At 35.4% G+C, this 16583-nt stretch overlaps 1 protein-coding gene across 2 annotated transcripts in view; it reads left to right on the top strand.

Moving 5' to 3' along the window:
- The window catches only part of LOC115444954 (homeobox protein abdominal-B), a 94305-nt gene extending 84681 nt beyond the window's left edge, over positions 1-9624 (top strand). For both annotated transcript variants that reach the window (XM_030170975.2, XM_030170967.2), the window contains 2 exons: positions 3241-3852; positions 7388-9624. In XM_030170975.2, coding sequence (XP_030026835.1) covers positions 3241-3852; positions 7388-7782 — 1007 coding nt within the window. In that variant the 3' untranslated portion in view covers positions 7783-9624. The remainder of the gene's footprint in view (positions 1-3240; positions 3853-7387) is intronic.
- Positions 9625-16583: the final 6959 nt, after the last annotated feature.

Below are 16583 nucleotides of genomic sequence, written 5' to 3'. Positions count from 1 at the left end.
ACATGGTCTATTCGTGTATCAAATTTCATCAAAATCTATTCAGCTGTTTCTAAGTTTACTTCTAACAAACATCCAAACATTTTTTCAAATTTTCTCATTTATAATATTAATAAGAAGATGACACGCTGATTTTTTTTATAAAAGTCATGCATTTATTCATAGATGATAATAATATTATGGTCAAAGATCATCAATGTTTTACATGATAGTTAAATATCAATAAAATTTGTGCATAATATTATTTTTCTACAATGTATAAGAGTTTTTAATAAAACCTCAAGAAGATAGATAAAATCAATTTTTTTCAGTCGCCTGATAAAAGTTATTCACGGTATAAAATAGAAAATGCAAAAAAAATCGCCGTTCGTAAAAACATTACCAATGGTTAGTAGCTCGATTTCATATTAATTTATACAAATTATTGGAAAATCGGCCTATATCAAAATTCGTCTTTCTCAATTAACGCTAGTCGCTTACACTACAAGCAGTGTACAAGATCGGCATTATATTTTGACAATTCAGCAGCCATTACCATAATACGTATGTTAAGTTGGCATGTTAACAAGACTTCACATTACTTACGGCGTCATGTATGTTTTTCTTTTGTTAACTGATATGTTTTATAGCCGTGTCTTGTGTAAACATTACATGTTCTAAAGGTGTGAAATATTGTGAACGAATTTATTGGTGTTACGAGCTATTGTTCCCTTTTGCTTCGAGTTGAGGGGTGTGTCTTACGTATAAGGTTATTAACAAATTTCTCCGTTGACAATGTGTTATGACCTCTATTTGTTTGGATGCCATTTTAAAATGGCGGTTGAGATTGTAAAGGATAGGATATCTGAAGGTAATTTAGGTTCCAATTCAATATTGTTTATATGATTGATACCAATTAATTAAGAAAATCAAGACACCAATTAAAAGCAGATATCTCTTTCTATACAGCGTGGTGATGTTGTCGGCGTTATGGGCACTTTTTGCACCAGGTATATAGTCCGTGGCAGCCTCTTCGATTAGGTTTAAGAGAAGTGTTTACAATTAAGTTCAAAGATTTATCAGAATTATAATGACTATTTTCATTGTGCAATTAGTAAATAAATTTTAAATAGAATTAATTCAGTCAAATAATAAAGTAATAGAAATAGTGTGTTTATCCAAAGTATGGTAAGGTGAAAGGATAAATGTTTTTATTGAAACATACTCCATTAAATATCATGGAGTATATTTCAAATATGAACAATAGTTCATATTTGATGTTGAGTAGTCAACGTGCTAAAACTCGTAACTAGCCTCGCAGTTACCAAAGTTTCTATTGAAATCCATCAGTAACTACATAACTCAATGGATATGGAGAGATAGGATCTTAAAATTCAATACAAATAAGGAAGAGTTGAGGAAAAAATGATACTAGCATATTTTTACTAGTTACGTCTATTGTTTCTTAATTACTTTATTAATAAGTAAAATTATATAAAATAACTGTAATTATCTTTGTTTTAACTTCAACATAGTAGTTTTTTGTCTTATACTAATTGTGAGAATCGAGCATAACAACAATGAGAGTTGACATACGTAATATTTTTTACGTTTATACGCAAAACTAAATATTTTTACTAATTTGGTTATGCTATGAGATATCTTTATTGATCTTGATATATTTTGACGTCGACAAAAAAAATTTTTGTGTTCGTAATGATTTGCCACAATCACAAATTTATGACGTTTTTTAAATGACGTATGTAATCTTAATTGTTTCATTATTTAAGATTGCTAATTTTACGTTTAAAATTAGATTATGAACAAATGTTTTTAACTCTATAATTTATTATTTCTGAAAGCACGTGTTAGGAAGCAAGCATTAAATATTAAATCATCTTCATTATATGAATAATAGACCAAAATATACGATTTTTATAAGCAAGTTAAAAATGTTGGTAGTAAAATGTTTTTAGAAAACAACAATAAGAAATTATGTCACTGAACTCCACTAAAAAAGTGAAATATCAAATTATTACCGCGGCCTTGCCACTGACAATAGTCATAAAATAAAATTATATAATTTAATCTAGTGCCTAGCATTATTTGTGGTGAAATTAACAGACGATAAAATTAAGTTTATACTCACAATAAAATGTGAGTGAGTTGCCGTCATAAAGTCTCGCGTTTTTTATTGGTAACTCGACGATGGCCAAAGTGACGCTTGCAGTTTGGTTAAACGGCAGTTTATGGCTATTTTGCCTCCATTAATCGCTTTAGTACGCACCCGCGCCTCCGCTTTCGACAACCCTTTGAGCGTCCCGGCGTGACACTACTCGTTAAAAACTTCAGATCGTACACATTTGTACTAATGTAGAGCTAATCTTGCGACAAAAAATACATAATATTATGCATTCGGACTATATGGGAAACAATATTGTCACCACCATGGGAAAGTGCGTAACCTTAAAAAAATATGTTTAAATGTAGAGTCGCGTTCAAATGCAGTATTTTATTGTAGTATAGGTTAGCGGAGTAAATTGGGCGCGTGGCCAGCCCGCCCGCCTACGAGCTAGAGCAAGCAAAGTGAGTCGGCTTGGTTCTGCCGCCCGCCGCTAGATGGCCGTGCGGCATCAAGATGCGCGCGTGTGTGCGCCGTCACACTGGCACACGCCGCTGCCACTCCGCGCTCGACCGCGCCGCCGAACGCGCGCTTCGCGTATTCATCGTTACTCGCTCCCGGCCCGATACATACGACGAGCTCGCGACAACAACGCACGCCGCACTCACATACATTCGGCTCAACTAAATAAGAAACTGTTGCGTCACCGCTGCTCTATTCGGCATTAACGGCCTTAAACGAAGAAGTGTGCTACGGACTTAGAAAATAAAACATAATTTAAAGACAGTTTGACAACAAATGGACTTAATATTGTCGAGGTTACGAGACAGCTTATCATATCAGTGACTGTTTGATAAATAAGTTTATAAAAACCCCTTCAGAGCTGAACTATAGTTTTGGAGAGTTTACGGCGCGGTCAACACTCGTCCGGTCGGCTGGCTAAATCGGGAATCGCGTTTTAATTTTCATGTGCCGCTTCGGCGTGTGGGACGCGTGTGTCCGCGGTGCGATGTGCCCGCGACGCGCGTGAACCGGCCGGTCTCTCTCCCGATCCCCCGTGGCTTGCCCGGCCGCCACCCTGTACCCTGACAACCATGTCGGGGGCCTCGGCGCGCCCTGCGACGCGGCTGCCGCGTCGCCAGCGCCCGCATCCGGCCACTCCGCCGGGCCGGCCTGGTGGACCATGATGAACGGGGTCGGCGGCGCGCTCTACGAGGAGGCGCACGCGTCGCCCCCCGGCGGCTCGCCACCGGCTGCACCGGCCGCGGCGCCACCCTCCGCCTCCAGCGCCTCGCCGGCCTCGGTCGGCTCCAACCCGCCTCAGCCGCCGCTGCACATCCCGGCCAAGAGATACGAGCCCGAACCCGGAGTCATCAGGCACGCGCAGCAGCCATGGGGCTATCCGCCTGACGCGCCGGGCTCCTTTGAGCACCAGTATCCGAGTGCTCCTACCTACTATAATTTACCTGTGGAGAGGGAACGCAAGTCGACATTGCCATTCTGGCCAACGGGCAGTGGCGAATATAAACCCTACACTGATGGCGGATGTCACCAGGGATTCTCGCAGTCATGCTGGAATTATCCATACGGAGCTCCCCGCGGCGACCAGCCGCTACCTTATGTCGGAGGTGATGAACGTCGGACAGCGGTCTCCGAGGCGTCCGGCTTCTCCTCACATGATGCTTATGGCCTGCGAAATTACGCACCAGACGCTGTCTCCAGCGCGCCGTACCCGCCTCCAGGCACTCTACCCGGTTAGTAAATCCAATTACTTATATATTACTTTTCCAAAACTTTGTGTTAACGTTTCTCGACTGCATCCTGTTTGTAATACTAATAGTTATCGGTGGCACGAGTACAAAACACATCGGCCAGAATAACATTTTTCGAAATTTATAAACATAGAGCAACGAGTCGGTGTCTACAAACGTGATTCGTAAAGTTTTGGAGATTTTATTGTTTGTGAAAGTGTTGTTAGAATATTGTAGTGTTTTTGTATTTTTGATATTTTTAGGACTATGTAAAGCTGAATTTGATAAGTTGATTTGTAAATAATTACGGGTTTGTCAACCTTGACCCGTTAGTTGAGTGCCACTTGCCAATAGATGGCGCTGCCTCACCCACACACAGGCACGCGGTTCGCATGTGTGGGTCACGCACACAGAGATGTTTCGCTCTTCATCTCGCTCGCTGTGTGGGGGTGTCGTGTCAACACTCGACACCACACGCACAATATTCGGCTCCGCATTCTTTACCTAATCGAAGACAGCTGATTGGTACGATTGCACAACGCAGTTCACGAATCTCTACGCGATGGATGGTATAAGGGGAATGCATTTCAATTATCACGCTCACGGGGATCAAATTATGTGAGTATAACACGCGAGGTTGAAGTTCAGTACATCACTAGATATCATAAAATTAGATCAGAGTATCAACAGGTAAGATTAGCGTTGATATAGACCGCTGAGTTACGATTTATGATATCTGAGCTAGTTCTGTTTATGTAAATATAAACATGTTTGTCGTGAGTACGGTATGTCATCCTTTCTTTCCTTTAAAGCCACCTAAAACTCGTAAACAAAACATTTTCCCACAGGCCACTATAAATTTGATGAATGAACGAAACACGTGCTACAAATGTTTAAAAACGTACCGTAAGCACCTTTTTATAGGCAATGTAAAACGGCGCTATACAACCGACAATAAATTAAAGTTTACGTAAAATAAAGCGTCAATAAAAATGTATAACTAATAAATAAACACGATACCTGAGCGTTAAGACAATAAACCGATCTTTGAGTAGTGGTAATAAACCAAATATTGCTACAATAAACACATTACAGGTTGATGAGACGATAAAAAACTAGGAGCCTGAGGATTGCTTCCGAGCGCACGCGGGCCGGCCGGTGCATACGGCTCAGACGTGAACCGGCCGCTCGCGTAGATACATATCACTTTTATGAATCATAAAACCGCGTCGACGTCACAGACATGCAATAATACTGGTTTCTTCCCCAAATCGCGCTAGTAAGTAGTAATTACTAAACTACAACCGCCATGTCAATATGAGAGCAATAAAAAGACTCCATTCATAAACGCTCACTGCTAGTTCACTTTCGATCGCCGCCTAACCATAAAGATGGGTTTATCGCGCTTCTGTTACGGCAGAGGTGTAACTTGACATAATTTTGCGTAAAACGCGCATATAATGGGCCATTAAATGGAAACAATTGTTGAAAAAGTTATACGAGTGTTCGCGTCACTTTATGATTGTGTGTTTACGGCCCACCTGAGGTTGACATTGACTTTGATTTGTGCATTTACGGCTTAGTAAACGGTTGTGGAACAGCTCCGTTAGTGAGACGCGTTGGTGCGTACCGTTTTCATACTTCGCGGTTGCAGATTGCCTGCTCTGGATTACTGCATACTATATCTCACCTCATCAAGTTCATAGTTCTGATATGTCCATATTTTTTTTTACAAACATGTTTTCGGCATCACATTTGCATACTACAAAGTATGCAGACACGTTGTCCTTAAGCATTGTTATTCAAATGTTAGCATTTTTTAAATTTCGAACATACTTACTTGGTCCTTAAGCACAAACGTATAAGGAGTTCGTGCAGATGATTTTGAACCGTATCCCTTTTACATATCCACTAAAATCCTTTAGTAAGAATGCGAAGTATCTGCGGGACTCTAGACAATGCTCGGCGGCGGGTAGGTAGCTTTTATGGACGCAGAGAACCCGCACTTTTATTGCCAGTGATCGCTACCTATTCCCTCATAATTGACAACTGAACTGTCATTACGTTCTCTTTAAACAATTGGCTTCTGTCGTACGAGAAATAAAAATACACTCGAACACTATTATAAGGCAATATAATTATTGATGTTTATTTCTTTCAATCAGTCGAGGCTTTTAAAAAGGTATTTCGATGAAAACAGTGTATTTACGGGGATAATTTATTGTGTGTTTGAACAAATTATTATAAATGTTAATATCTTTCAATATATTTTTTTGTCTTTTCTTAATCAACAATTGAAGACACTAATCAAGAATATTACAAAAACAAAACAATTGCCATCATTGATTAAATATCAAAATTAATTTTACATTTTACATAATTAATATCAGTTGAAAATATTTTTGTACAAAATTAAGCAACCATAAACACATCTTATTTCAAATACACTTGATAATAATCGTCAGACATTAAGTATTACGTAATGAATAGAGAGTGGTACTTGTTTAATTAACTATTTATCTCATATGAGATGTCCACGGGTCAAATGATATTTAGCTTCAACTATAAAGAGATAATTAACTTAAACATATACTTCATATTTAGTAAAGGAATAATACGATAAGTAAGCCTTACTTGGGTTAAATTTGTTGCGGTAGGGCAGTTTTACGATGCGCCGAGGTACGCAGATTGTAAAACGATGTCTTGCGGACCGTGTATTTCATTTCCATGATATATATATTTGGAAATCGGTTGTCAATGTATTATCTTAACATATTTTTTTATTCATGAACACCTTATTAGTCAAAATTATTCAAAAATTAAATAGTTAAAGTACTTTTTTACCTTGCAAAACTAGCAATATTAAGAAATTATAAAAATCTTTTTAAAGTCTCATCATGGTCAATGTCCGGTATAATATACGAGGCTCGTGTCGTGTTCATTTCAAAGAACATCTTTGTCAGACACGGAGATGTAAATCTGCTCTTACTTACAACACAACGCATTCATACTAGACAATGAAGCATATATTTCGCAATGGTTATATGAGTACCGTTTCGAATAATAGGAAATGGTGCAGTGTGTTGCACGCATCGAATATCGAGAAGGTCGCGGGGCGCATACAAAGTTTACTAGCGGTGATCTCATCAAAAGGACCGGTCACATAAATCGCGCTATGTGAAACTTCTAACGCGCCGTACACGAGTCTTCGATTGTTTCTATGATCATTGCATAGAAATTGCGCATTTAAAACATGATGTGCGGCCCAAACGCATTCGGTTCTAGCTAATTAAACGATAACGTCAAAGGGACCAACCGTCCGAAAGGAAAACGTGATCTCATCCGTCTTACATTTCATAACAAATTTCTCAGTACTGTCTTTGTTTAGTTTCCAAAGCTGTGCAGTCGTGCCAACAGATATTTACTCGTCCGCTCTCTCCATGACTTGACTAGCGCAAATGTTTGTACTGTATGTGTATTCAACTCTAATTTAGCTCGGCTGTTTCTTACAACCAAAATAACCGTGGTGTTTGTGCAGGTTCCCTGTCGATGTCCGTCGGGGTCGGCGTCGGGTGCGGATCCTCGAACCCATTGGATTGGACCGGCCAAGTGACGGTGCGCAAAAAACGCAAACCTTATTCAAAGTTCCAGACTCTCGAACTAGAGAAAGAGTTCCTCTTTAACGCTTACGTGTCGAAACAGAAAAGGTGGGAGCTCGCGCGAAACCTTAACCTGACGGAGAGACAGGTGAAGATATGGTTCCAGAATAGACGAATGAAGAACAAGAAGAATTCGCAGCGACAGGCGGCTCAGGCGGCTCAGAACAACAACAACAATTCGAACGCGAACAACCATAACCACCACGGCGGGCACCACCATGCGCCGCACCACGTTGCGCTGCACCACCCTCCGCCCTCCAAACACCATCAGTGACCCGCGCCTTTCTCTGGGACTTACCCCCTTCATCACGGTATAGCAAGTTAAACGCGTTGCGTGATCTACTGGAAAGGAGAAGTTCCATAGGACTCAAGTGTGGAATGTGGTCGTACTTAAAGGATTGAATTAACGTCCAATGTTTGTTACCCCGTAGACTAGAGAGACGTTGTATCGGCTGTACCGTAGTTGGTTGAAGTGCGGACGCTTTGTCGGTTCCTCGGCGCCGGCCGCGCCTCGAGTCCCAGAGAATCTCACGCTAAGGTAAAATGATGTGTTGTCGATTTGTGTATAGTATTAATTATGTTCTTGTAATTTTAACGAGACTAAGTGAATAGATATCGATTCCTGATATGAATAATGTCTAGTAATAGCGCTAATTATGTATTTGAAATTTATTTAAGTACGAATTACAAAATATTAAAGACGTCACCGATGGATAAATAGTTTCTAGATAGTTTATTGAAAATAAATTTTGTAAAATATTTTGTGAGACTGCTTATTGTTGTATTCGTATCGCTGTTCAGAGGGTGGACTAGTTTTAATCAGTTAACTTTTATTTTCGTTACCAAATTGTTGAACTACTCGGGTTGCTTTGGTGGCAGTTATAGATATTTCTTCGACGTGTATAATATTTTATATAATTATATAGGTGTAAAAGCAGCCGTTATAGTTATAGATACTTACCTATTACTACCATCGACGCATCACAATTATCTATTTAAATATAGATCCATTAGCAAAAATAGCAGTCGCTACAAGATCAAATATTTATTGCTGTTTTATTTCTTATCTAATAATTCGTAAATTTTGTTAATTAAATTATGGATTTCTGACAAAGCTTTAACTCGGTTCCAGTAGATTTTATACATTAAGTTACTGTTATGACTTTTTTTAAATATTGAAGTTGATGTTATAATCAATTAGGTAATATGGGCAAGTGCATTAATTTTGTCCTCGTTTAATCGTATCACTGTTCGCTTTAGCCTGTCTATTACTTTTATTTTTTGTTTTAGTTGAATATTTTATTATTTATTTATACACTTATATGCAATCTGTGAATTATCTTGCTCTCCATTTAACGATTTATGCGTTTTAAACATTGTGTATTATTATTTTGATTATAAATGTATGTAATTGACAAAAAATCATCCCAGTTTTAAATATCATCTTTGTACTATTTAGCTACCTACCTATTTTATATCTATGTACCTACCTAATAAATGTTTTATTGTAAACTTAGTAGTTTACTCGAATCTATTTCATTATATCTGTATTGTCCCGTAAATATGATAGTGAATAAAATTAGGTGTTTTTTGTACAAAATGGCGACCTCGTCTAGGTGACCGAATTTCTACATAAATGAGGACAAGGAATACCTTGCATTCTTCCTTAGACGAATCGGATAATGTAAGTGATTATAATATTTAAATATATTGTATTGTTAATAAATTATAATTCCGAATTTATTTATCTCGTTTGTCTGAAAAGCAAAGTTTCTCGCTGAAACCTCATTTAAATCGATACAGTAACTGTAACCTCTGAACATACAGTAATTTGCTTTTCAGATAAACATTCACAATGACGTCGCTTACAATATTACGGACTGTGTATTCAACGATTCAGTAGACACTACACGTAGTACCATACTTATCTAAACTATATAATTTTAATTAAAGGTCTCTTAACTATTATTGTACAGATAAATTAATGTAGTTAATCACGGCAAAAAATGTGAGGTTTTGTTAAGTATAATAAAATATAAATGTGCTCTCGACAGTTTTATGACGAATTTAGAAAAGAATGTACGAAAGGTGAAGAAATTAAATACTTCGTCGTGTCTTGGTTTATTTTCTTTTTAAACCCTCTTGTTGAACTGGTAAGTAGCTGACCAGACTTGAGAAAACGTAAGTTATAGTACTTTAATACTTGAGCACCTGCTCCCAGAAGGTAATAAAAGTATAAAATGAAATAATCTTTGACTATTATTTGTTTTAAAACGTGGACCTACATCACTTTGTACAATATGTTGTACAGTAATGAAATGATTTTTATCAGTATCATCCTTGAAATCTCGATGCTTTATAAAAAACGTAGAATCTAATTTGACAACACAATGGTCTAAAATAAAACCCAGTTTTAAAAATAGAATGATTAAGGTATTCATAATGGAAAACCGAATGTCAATAAGTAGGTTTAATATGAAAATATATAATGTATAAAAAGCAGTATTTACGACATCTAGCTATCATTATTTAATTCCTACAAAATTCCAATTCAAATATTGGATAATTCCAAATATGAATGCTATCTGAAGTTTTTAAATCAACTAGGTATTGTATAGTCAAATTTAATGTCGCACCTTTATCGCCAAAGAGGTAGGCAGTCGAGGAAATCAGGAATCACTTTTCACCTACAAAAGGTAATTTTGACTAACGTATTAGAGACTGACAGTATTAAAAATTTCATATGACATTTATTTTTCATAACTTAACCCAGATATATTATTGTAACACGTAAAACCTAACCCAAGGTGGTACTTGTAATCTACTATAGAAATCACATACGATTTACAAGTAAATAAAATATTGTTTAGAATCATCATCAGCCCTGTATTATATACTGTCCCACTGCTGGGCACGAGCCTTCTCTACTACTGAGAGGGATTAGGGCTTAGTTCACCACGCTGTCCTAGTAGTACACCTCACACACCCAGGTTTCCTCACGATATTTTCCTTCGCTTTTAAAGAATACACACATATTTTTTTTAGAAAACTCAGAGGAATGTGCCCTTGCGTTTTGAACTTGTGGACATTCGTCGTTCATCCAATCTCAGGTTTTACGATTAAAAAACTGAATACAAAATAAAAATTTTCAAATTTCAGACATCACTCGAAATTTCCCAGAAAAAAATTGGAACGTATTTTCTATATAATTGTGTAACTTATACTGAAATAATATATATGGAAGATAATTGTAAAAGTTGGATTTTTAGGGCAGAATCGTAGAACATTATTGTAGGAAGTTAATATCAGACCCGTTAATAATTTTGAACACCTAAAAATAATTATTTGGCTTTTATTCAAGACACTGATTTATTTGCGTAATATACGGTTGCCTTAATATTATGAAAGCCTGGTCAATTAATTGTTAAATATTTATAAATATTGAATTGCAATATATCATTGAAGATGCACTTTAAGTTACAAAAAAAATCTAGGTGCAATGAGTGATGAACATGGTATGCGCTTATTCCAAGGTATTGTGTCAATAAAACAAACGTTAATGGAGTCCTGAAATGTTTGCAGACTGGGTCCTTTCGGTTGTTAATTAGATAAATTCCAACTTATTATAACAGACAGGACATAAGAATAATAACAAGTTTATTTTATGTTCAAAAAATGTATGTATTAACTTAAAAATAACTACGATTTCTTTTTATAAAAATATACGAATAAACGTTCTCTGTTGCACGGTGATCCCGACTTATAATTAAATCTTATTTTAATTATGCCTGTAAATAAAGCGATTTGGGAGTTAAGATTCCAAACATAATGAATACTACAGCTCAAAATCGTAGAGGCAAATAAAATAAATAATACTGTAAAAAAATATAAGCCTTGTACAAACTTTAAAATGTGGTCAAAACCACAGACAGTATGTTTTAAATTTGTGATTAAAAGGTATCGTGAATGACGTCAAATACTTATTCTCAAAAATTGTTTCGAATAAAAGATTTTACCTTTCCTTTCCTTCTCGGAAGCTCATATGAATTTAAAATACTCCATCTGCTTGTTCCTTACCACGCAGCATAATTCTATTCCAGTTTATAATTAAGGTTATAAATTGCTGATTATATTAGACATATATATTTTTTTATTTTTACTGGCATAACTCCGCGAACGTTCTCGTGGTAGAGCTGATGTGTTCATCGCCCATAGGACACTTATAATGCTAGAAGAACCCTGCGTTGTCGGCATTGAAAGGAATATGGATTAAGTAAGGGAGGAGCTTTTTGGGTCCCCAAAAATATCATCATATAAAGGGAAATAGTAAAGTTTTGACTTTACACAGGTTTTCTATGAAAGTCGGGGCAATGGTAGAGCCCGCCATTAATATCTAAAGTAAGGCTCTATAGCTTTTTATGAAAGGATTTAAAAATTTCTTACACCCCTAAAATGTATTTAATCTATTAGCTTCAATAATTATCCATCAATTAATTTATAGAAATATTTTTTTAAGCCGTTTCTATAAAAGCGCAATATTTTTTTCATGGAGTTAAATTATTTATCAAGACCCACTGTTTAGAAGCGACCTGAAAGCGAGCGTGTTACTGGTAAGTTTAAATAATAGCAAACGCGATATAATTGTATCGACTGACGACTATAACCATTTCCGTCAGACGCTACTCTAGCTGGGTGCCTTACTACGACCAATGGAATCACTTTGCAGTGTCCGCAAGACGACATATTATCTGCAAGTTCATATATACATTGAACAAAATCTATTATTAATAAATTGATGTTGTCATTAAGTTAAACAACAAAGTCAGTGTCCACTACCAAATGCAATTACTATGCATAAGACTATGCATACGTTTACTTTACCTTGTACAGTCACTCACATAAGTTACTGAACAAATTTTAAAATTCCAAATCGCCAGTCCAATATTGTATTCTTAACAACAATTTTCTTTTCTTTCCAAAAAAACAATTAAACTTTACGTGTCTAGACGATGAAAAACTAAAGTTTTGCTCAGCTACTTTTATGGCTGACTGTACATATTTAAAAGAACATTCAACTCATAGTGTCAGACACTAATAAATATAAATACGATGAACATTGACTAAATAAATATTAGCGTAATGTTTTCTTAAATCAGTACGTGACTCGATAATTTTAGCAACAATGTTATCAAACAATAAAACGAGCTTTTAATTACCGATTGTGTTTTATTTATAAAAAAGAAAAAAAATGTTTATACATTACTTTGGTGTATAAATATTTATGTGTATATTGAACAAATTCTAGTTTTCAGAAACTGTAATGAAGAAAGCTTTCTTGTTCGTAGCTTGCTAGTGTCGCCCTCAATAAGTACCTGTAACAAAAATTAGGGAGGGCAGCGTTAGAGACAGAAATAATATTTTTACGATGTACTGACGAAAGAAAAATGTATTTTAAGATTAAAATGTTCAACAAATAATATAAGATAGTTTGCGTGAGTTTTGGAATATTGTTATATTTATACAAAAGCGCCATCTGTTGACGTATTTCCAGATGTTAATTTGGTTAAGCTTTCAACTAGCATGGAAGATCTAATATTGTATTTTACTATGAAATATAAATAGATAAGGAAGTAATAACAGACTAAAATAATAAAGCCAACATATTAAGCACATAAAAAAATTCACATACGGTGCGTTTGTTTTTATGTAAAAGGATCATCGTAGGTGGGAAGAATATCATGACATTATTGTTTTAGATTAACATAAATTATGCATATCTACTAGGCACGAATACAAAATATATATTTTAAATTCCAACCAATCTGCCACTTAGATGACAATATAAGCCAGGATATTTATAAGGCCATTTTTAAGCAAATTTACGCAAGAATATCAGTGAATGAATTCAAAATAGGTGTTCAAATATAGATATTTAATGGCTATTCCTACAAGACTCTGAATATACATTATTCATAGTTATTTAGTAAATGATGGGTATATTTAAAGTCTAATTGGATATTTACAGAATTAATTAGTTATCCGTTTTAAAGAATTGCCGTCACGTGAATATATTTTTAAATTAAATAGGAATGAGTATAAAAATTTGAATTTAGCGTTTGATTTGTATTTTTATTTTAATTTTCACACGATTTAATAATTAATTGTGAATTTTTTTATTATTTAATGACTTATTTGAAAATATCACTCTCTTTATTATCATTTATGAATGGGAAAACTAAGTGATACATAATAATATATAATATTTAATTATAGGTAAAGCCACTAAAATAAAATTCGTTAGGCGTGTCTCGAACCATAGTAATATCTTACCCGATGGGAACATTGGATTATAAAAGGAACGCGATACAGATCTGTACGGAGCTTTATAAATAAACTCAAGTTTGTACAATGTAACCGGCGCGGTATGCACCTACGCTGCGCCCGCGCCGCTCTACCGGTTATTCTGGAGCAAGCCGCCTCCTCACCGATTAGCATATAAATGAACCGAACCGAAACAACTTCATATTACACCACCAGTTTATCAAAAACCTTCCCTGTTCCTTTTTTACATTGATATCGGAGACCTTTATTGTTGGACGCTTTACAGTTTAAATGTGGAACTCGTTCCTATTGGTCGGTGTAAAGAACCCTACTCGTTCTCAGCCCTGAATCTGCGCCCGCGCTTCATGATTATTATAAAATATCGACAGCATAATATTATACTCGGCCAGTACATTTTTATCTGATAACTTAAGCAGTAACATTAACAACAAAGTGTCTGGCAAATACAAAGTTAATATGCATTAATGAAATCCGCTTTTAAGTGTTATTGGGTTCGGGTAAGGAAATATTATGTTAAATATTTTTCCCTCATGTCACGTTGATATTCAACGGTCATTTCATATGTACCTTGTCGCCTAATCCATGTATTAATAATCGGGAAAATAATAAAAATAACATAAGCATGGCTTATTTTGTTATTCACTTACGGTGATTTGTTCGTAAAATGAGCATAAAATATTGATCGGCATTACGGGATAAAACTAATTTATGGTATAAATTCTTCGGACTTAGGTCCATATAATATTAACCCAGGCGTATCGAGCGGCAATTTAATTTATAACACACCTGCTACATGGTCGCATCTTTTGAAAAAAGTTTTTAAGTTTTTTCATGCACTTGACATTTTTAATGCCGCATTGAAACTGACAATGTTTTATAAAATGTCAATAACCGACATGCTTATTGAAAAATATTTTCAATATTCAATATTAAAATTTTAGACACTCTCTATAATATAAAAATAAAAGGAGTTAGAAAAAGCTTATTTTACACCACGTCTTGTGATGTTAAAACAGTTTCATATTTTAAAGAATATTCACTTTTGAGTGCATTAATTTCTATAGCACAAATATATTATTTGTCGTACTATAGAAAATAGTTAAAATATTAATTTCGTATATACCTATGTGCCTTTTGTATTGAATGTGTTTAATTTTATCTTATTCTGCTTTTGCGTCACATCATTGCCCCTGTACCCTTTTCACGAATAATTTTAATAACATAAACAAAAATATATAGTGATTCGATGCCCAAAACGGCGCTGCAATATAAAAGACACTTGCACTTCGATTTTAAACATGTCCGAAAACATACTAAAATGCCAACAATATACTCCATTACGAATTCGTATAACCATTTCGAAATCCCAATATTTTCGATAAAGATAAGACGAGAGTATCTTCTTATTATGGACTTGAAAATTAAAATCGAAGCCGTCCAATACAGAGAAACGTAATTATAAGTCCAAACCATACAGTGGCGTTGACATCAAAATTTTATGGTCACACTTTCGTAATTATGAACCGGAATATTCAACTGTACTAAAGACGTGAACAACCTCTGGGGAAAGATAAAATAAACACTTTATACCAAAGTTAAGACATCTGCCTAAACTCACTGCTCTATGTACGTGCCGCGTACCTACTCTCGGCGACGTAAACTGTTAATTAAGAGAATTTCTTCGCTGTCCTTAGAAATTGTAAGGAACATTAAATATTACAGTTTTTTCAATATTTTGATTGGTTTAAGAGCTTGTTACGTCTAGATTATAATTTAGAAGACAATTATGTCACTTATAAATTGCGATTAACGTTTTTATTTTTTAAAGATTACAAATATTTTTTTAAACAATAATGTCATTGTTTTACTTATTTATGATATTGATGTTCATTACTAATGTTTCCTAATAAAAACTTATAATTTAAAAATGTGCAAGTTCGTGACAACCGTATCTTTAAAATAAAAAAGTAAATTTACACACGAGGGAAATTGTCGAGTTTCTAACCGTTTATCAGATAATGTAATAATGTACCGAGCGTTTCGGGACACCTCGGCTCACTCTACGTAATTGAGTGTGCCCTTCCCACCGCGCCCGCTATTAGGCAAAACGAATCTCAACCCTCCTACCTCCCTGCACTCCCCTGCCCCCTCTGGCAGATGAATATGTGAACGAGCTTCCTCTTGGCACTGAACCAAGGATTCAATTTGTGCGAATGTAAATAAAACGTTCTGAGTTGCGTGTCTGAAGCGAGTAGGTATTTTTATATTAGCATCGGAATGGTTGAAATATTTCAAACCGTTATAAATATAGTATCTTATTGTCAATAAAATAAAACTATTCACTCTATGTGACCAGTATAAATAATTTTCTAATTATATCTTAATTAGCGCCCGCATACCCCGTTTGAATTCCTGACTTTAAATATTATTGTTAACGGTCAATAAATTTAGAATATACTTATACATTTCGTATATTACTTAATTTTTGTATTAAAGTATAAGATAAGTTGAGATATTTGAACCCATTTACTCGTTAGATAAGTCTACGGAAGACTACGACGCGTAGCGTTTATATCTCTGTATACATATTAATGCTACGATAAGAGAACTACGCTGACGTTCTCTCAGCGTTTTAAAATGTCAGCGATGTAGCTACGCCTAAAAACGGCGGCGAATTCTCAGAACTTGTCACCAAACCATGCTCTTGGCAATAACTCGATATTACGTGTAGAG

This window comes from Manduca sexta, chromosome 21, assembly GCF_014839805.1.
Source record: "Manduca sexta isolate Smith_Timp_Sample1 chromosome 21, JHU_Msex_v1.0, whole genome shotgun sequence".
Taxonomy (NCBI): Eukaryota; Metazoa; Arthropoda; class Insecta; order Lepidoptera; family Sphingidae; genus Manduca; species Manduca sexta.
The sequence above is the reverse complement of the archived record's forward strand: the minus strand, read 5'-3'. Positions and strand labels throughout refer to the sequence as shown.